The sequence below is a fragment of the Macrotis lagotis genome, chromosome 1 (genome assembly GCF_037893015.1).
Source record: "Macrotis lagotis isolate mMagLag1 chromosome 1, bilby.v1.9.chrom.fasta, whole genome shotgun sequence".
Lineage (NCBI taxonomy): Eukaryota > Metazoa > Chordata > Mammalia > Peramelemorphia > Peramelidae > Macrotis > Macrotis lagotis.
In genome coordinates this window covers 837,217,117-837,223,116 of record NC_133658.1, presented here as the reverse complement: position 1 = coordinate 837,223,116, position 6,000 = coordinate 837,217,117, and the positions used below count along the sequence as shown (strand labels likewise).

The window sequence follows — 6,000 nt, the reverse complement described above, 5'->3', positions numbered from 1 at the left end:
TAGCAGGTAGACTCCCAAGTATTTTATATTGTCTGAAGTTATTTTGAATGGGGATTTCCTCTTTCTACCTCTTGCTGTTGTATCTTGCTATGAATATATAGAAATGCCAAGTATTTATGAGGTTTTGTTTTGTATGCTGCCGCTTTGCTAAAGTTGCTAATTGTTTCTCCTTTTTGATATCTTTAACTATCCCTTGATTCTATAAGTATGTTGCCCCAACTTATATCCCCTCCTTGTAGATAAATCTCATGTTTGTCACCTGACTATTGCTAAGACAGAGAGTAGGGACTACTTTACAAAGACTGGGGTCTCCCTATGTTGGTGCCTATGTGCAGTTATGTGAATGTAAAACAAAAGAATTGAACCAACCTGATCAGACCTGAGATTAGATCAGGCGTGCCTCATCTGGTCCTGAATTGATTTAGAGTATCTACAAGTACACTCCCCAGTGCTTATTAATATAATAACCAGAGCAGGGAAATCATATCATTAGAGAGTGATATAAGGGTAAATATATTGATTAGATTATAACCCTGACCAATGGCTGACACAAAAGGGAGTAACAAGCCTTTCAAATTGCATATAAGGCTTGGCATTGTCCCAGTTTTCTGCCTTTCTTGTTAGAAAAAATGGTGCTTTTTCTGCAGAGAAGTTTAATAATAAAAGCTATTTTAATCACTCTGGACTAAGTGTTTATAATTATGAGTCATTTGTATCAATTTGATATAAAACCACAGAGGTATGATAGGAAAACAGCTCATCTGAGAAAGATCTGAATGTTTTAGAGGATTCAAAACTCAGTATGCATTCAGAGTATGATATGGCAACCCAAAGAGCTAAAGTAATTAAGACTTAAGAAGAAATAATTTTCAGGAGTAGGTCACAGATAACCAGGTCACATCTGAAATAAGAAGTTGAGTTCTGGGTCCAATATTGTGATTAGGACATTGAAAATATAAATAATGTCCAGAAAAAAAGCAAGTACAATTAGGGAAGGAATTGGAACCCAGGCCACAAGAGGATTTTCTGAAGAAAATGACCATGATCAGTTTGGAGAAGAGACAACTCAGGGAAATATGAAAGCTGATGTTATATATTTCCAGGTCTGTCATATAGAAAAGGGGTTTATCTGTGTTCTTTTTTGTTGCCACTTTTATATGGTGTCTGACTCTCTATGACCCTGAGTTTCTTTTTAAGAGATAATTTAGTGGTTTGTCATTTCTTTCTCTGATTCCTTGTACAGATGAGGAACTGTAGCAAACAAGGACAAGTGACTAGCCCAGTCACATAGCTTAGTCACTTGCTTTGCCCCAGACATAATTAAGTCCAGATGTAAAGGTTAATTTTAAGTATGTGGATAGAGATCAACAAAAGGATTTTGAGTTGAGTAAGGACATAATCACAATTGTGCTTAAGAGAATTAATTTTTTACTGCTGAATAGGGGCTGATGATGATGACTTCTAAGGTTTAATCACATCAATATGAATCTAAAATTATATTGAAGAGGTCACTAGTTGAGAAGGTAGAATAAGTGGTCCACTCAGAGGCATTTTCCCACATGAATACAATAGAACCAAAGAAGAATATCAAAGAATTTCCAAGAGAGAATGATGGTGGTACAGAGATTATAACTGAAGAAGTCAAAAGAATTATCTGTATCTCTGTAAATGAAGTCAACATGTGAAGACACAAACAATATGTAGTGATAGATGAATAGGTTGTGATTGGCATTTAGAAACTCCAGCTAAAATATCACTTCTTATAAATGGTTTTTCTAGTTCATCCCCACTCCTGGGGTGTTTCTTAGATTTGCAAAACTTTTACACTTCTACATGGTAAACAATCTTTTTCCATTTATTTTTTCCAAAGCATATTATGAGGCCAAACAATTTAGAGTACTTATGGATCTCTCTTTGTTTTGTTTTGGTTTTTTTTAGGTTTTTGCAAGGCAAACGGGGTTAAGTGGCTTGCCTAAGGCCGCACAGCTAGGTAATTATTAAGTGTCTGAGACCAGATTTGAACCCAGGTATTCCTGACTCCAGGGCCAGTGCTTTATCCACCACACCACCTATCTGCCCCTGGATCTCTCTGAAGAGGATATGCAGACTTAAAGCACTATCTGGTTGATATTAGTCTCTGCAGGGTATCCCTCTTCCATTTAGGCTCTGATTTGAACATCCTCCATGACAGCAGCAAACAACTCTGATGAGAAGAGTTCCCCCATTTTATGCCTCATTCTCCCTCTTGTTGAGTTAACCTCTACATCAACTTTTACCTACATGGACTCTAGATTTACACTCCAATTACTATGCTTTCCAGAATTAACGATCCATTATTCTCAAACCTAACTTTATTTTAAACATTTTCCTTTCTTATTCCCTCAATCTTTTGACTCTCATGGTACTCTGCCACTTCAGATTTCATTGCTCACCACCCTTTCCAATACTGCTTTTACTTTGACTTGCACCCTATCAATTCATGGATCAAGAAGTGGAGATTCAAGATACTCCAAGATTCTCAGTCTATCTGCATTCTTTTTGTCAGAAACCCTGAGAGTATTTCCCTCTCAAATTTTCTATTTTCTGACTAGATAAAAGAAATGATTTTGCCTGAACTCTTACTTAACCTTATCACTGAATGGGTGCTGCCTTGGTAAAACTCAGTACTGGGATAGACCTTAACAGGGTTAAAAAGCCAAGGTCTCCCATTGTATTCAGCACTGAATTCAATCTTCCTGAACTATATTTTGCCTCTGAACCAAGAAAGTTTTTGAAGAGAAAGTAAATCTGGTGTCTGCATAGTCTTCCTCATTTCAATCCAATTTACTTGATTGTCATGGTATTGCATGCTGATAAAATGGCCTTCATTAAGTATGAAGGACAAACAATTTATGTGAGTTGGAAGACCTGCCCTATTGCTGGTCAGGTGGCAACACAATTCTCTTTCTTTTTTCCCTTCTTCCTTTCTTTTTTTTTTAGGTTTTTTTTTTTGCAAGGCAAATGGGGTTAAGTGGCTTGCCCAAGGTCACACAGCTAGGTAATTATTAAGTGTCTGAGACCAGATTTGAACCCAGGTACTCCTGACTCCAGGGCTGGTGCTTTATCCACTGCGCCACCTAGCCGCCCCCCTTCTTCCTTTCTCTAGTTCCTTCCTTCATTTGTCTTTTTTCCTCTCTTTTTTTCTTTATATTTTTTTCTGCCACAAGTTATCACACTTTTACCAGGCAGTGCTGTGCTCAAAGGAATGCAAATTTTGATCCCTAAAACCTAGCAAAATATCTTGACGTTTACAGGCCCCAAATAAGTGTGACTCTCATTGATTGGCCAACAGTAGGTCACAGGTCAAGCCCCATTTGATCACTGTTTGGATCTTGATTTTTCCCAGAGTATATTTAATAGCAATCTCTCTTTTTTTAAACCAGAAACACTAAATGTATTCTCCATCCAAAATGATTTTTTTTAACTAGGTAAAAGGACATTTTTTACTTCATTTCTTTTCTATCTGGCATAGATAACAAAATGGGCTAAGTCAAACAGAGAGTGGTAAAGGCCTTAACTTAAAAACATTGGTGTATACCATTGCATTTAGGGCCATCTCCAGTTCTCCTGATCCATATCTGGCCCAGATCCAGATGCCTCCTGAGGAGAAAGTGAACCTGGTGAATTTCCATAACCCTCCCTCATTATTTTTTTTTAGGTTTTTGCAAGGCAAATGAGGTTAAGTGGCTTGCCCAAGGCCACACAGCCAGGTAATTATTAAGTGTCTGAGGCTGGATTTAAACCCAGGTACTCCTGATTCCAGGGCCAGTGCTTTATCCACTGCGCCATCTGGCAGCCTCTGCCCTCCTTCATTTTAATTCAATTCTCATGCAAGTCATGGCACCATCTTCCTGATGTCATGGTCTTCTTCCAGAATGAAGGACAAACAACAAACTATGTATAGAAGTAGCTGTCACAACTGATATGCAACTGGCCCATTCCTCCTTCCATCCATACTTCCATTTATGAACCATGAACCTAGGACCTGGATTACCCAGACAGTTTCCATTCTCCATTTCTTGGTTGATTTTGCTCTCTCTTCCTAATGCATTCTTATCCTTGATGCAAAGTAGAACATATACAAAGGTAACATGTGTGAACTCACCTCAGGCCCTCTATCTTACAGTTTGGATTTCTCAAGGCTTTACACATAAGGTCTTTTTCTCTCTCCTCAAAGGGAGAGATCCAGGATTTTCAGTCTTTCATTGCTACTGAGAGCAGATAAGAGATTCTGGAAACATGTAGGAGTAAATTTACAAAATGAAAAACTGTAGGACAAAACATAATGAAGAGGAAAGAGGTCAGTTCAATATTCTGTGATTAATTTGCTGCTTCTTTTTTTCTGGGCATTGCTAAAAACAAATCTTCTTTATGATTATCATTCATTGTCATCTCCTTTGCAGTAGAATGTATGTAGTTTATTTAAAACATCACTCTCTTCCAAAGAACAACATTTTTAGACCTGAAATTATATTAGAGTCCTGGTCTAAAAAAATAGGAAAGTATAACAATAAATTAGATTACCTAAGAAAGAATTTGAAACAGCTAAACTCAATAACTACTCTTCAACAGACATAAGCGCATAAATAACATACTGAAAAGCTGCCTCTATTCAAAAAGAAAAAAATGCTAGCAACACAGGAAAGAATTTTTTTGAGAAATTTTTCTTAGACCAGCATTTACAACATTTGCCATTATTATTATCTGAAAATGTATATGGCACCTGATTATTCACCATGTCAATATTTAAAAAAAAGAAAGAAGAGAATCAGAGCAAGAACTTTAGACAACTATGAAAAAGATATAATTCTTAGATTCATATGAAAGATTGCTACCAGTTACTACTATGAAGATAAATATAGAATAAAACAATTCTGAAGGAAATTACCAAAATTATAAAAATAGAAAATGTCAATGTAAGAGAATTGTGGAAAGATAGCCTCACTAATTATCTATTCAGGGAATTGGTATGACTGTTATGGAAAGCCAACCAGGAATGATGCTAACAAATAAATAAACTATCTAAAATCTTTGGCTCAGAGATCAACTGGTATTTAGATACAAGAAAAATTTTACAATATCCCATTGGAATTCTAAGTGAAGAGACAACTAGATGGTGCAGTGGATAGAGCACTGACTTGGAGTCAGGAGGACCTGAGTTCAAATATGACCTCAGATACTTAATAATTACCTAACTGTATGACCTTGAACAAATCATTTAACTCCATTGCCTTGCAAAAACTAAAAAAATTTGTTCTTAAATTTAAGTGAAGATATAAAATTATGGTGATCACAAAGAATCAGTACTGATTCCACAAGGACAAGCCATGCTAGATATTTCCTTTGGTTGAAATTTTTATCAAGTTTGAAGATAAGGGTTATGCTAGAGAAACAGGTTTCATGTGGATTTTTGCACATGATTTGATACAAAACTCATACTATTCTCATAGAAAATAAGTGAAGTGAATTAAGTAAGACCAAAATTAGATTCAGAAATGGGTGAGGGTCCAGAATCAAAGTCTAACCATTAATGTTTCTAATTCACTTTGGAAGGAAGTCTCCAAGGAATTGCCTTAGAGAGCTCTACTTGACCCTGAGCTGTTTAACCTTTGGTCAATAGCTTGGAAAGAGATATAGGTGTTATCTATATTAAATGTGAAGATAACAGAAAACCTGAATGGACAGAACAGACAACGTTAGGATCCAAAAATATCTTCTCAAGATAGAATATTGCTCTGAATATAGATAAGATTTAATAGAAATTAACATAATTGAAATATGGGTTAAGTAACTGACTTTACAAATAAAATTTAAGAAATGTTAGTATTTTATAGAATGCTTTGAAGTCTACAATGTGCATTATGCATATGTTACTTGATTAGTTCATTTGATATAAAACCACAGAGGAATGCTTAGAAAACAGCTCATATAGAAAGATTCAAGTGTTTTAGGGAATTCAAA

General features: G+C 35.9%; 1 protein-coding gene across 1 annotated transcript in view; it reads right to left on the bottom strand.

Moving 5' to 3' along the window:
- Window positions 1-3,847: 3,847 nt before the first annotated feature.
- LOC141508597 (NACHT, LRR and PYD domains-containing protein 12-like) overlaps window positions 3,848-6,000 on the bottom strand; it is a 70,854-nt gene continuing 68,701 nt past the window's right edge. The window contains 1 exon segment of the mRNA XM_074217378.1: window positions 3,848-4,307. Coding sequence (XP_074073479.1) covers window positions 4,211-4,307 — 97 coding nt within the window. The 3' untranslated portion in view covers window positions 3,848-4,210.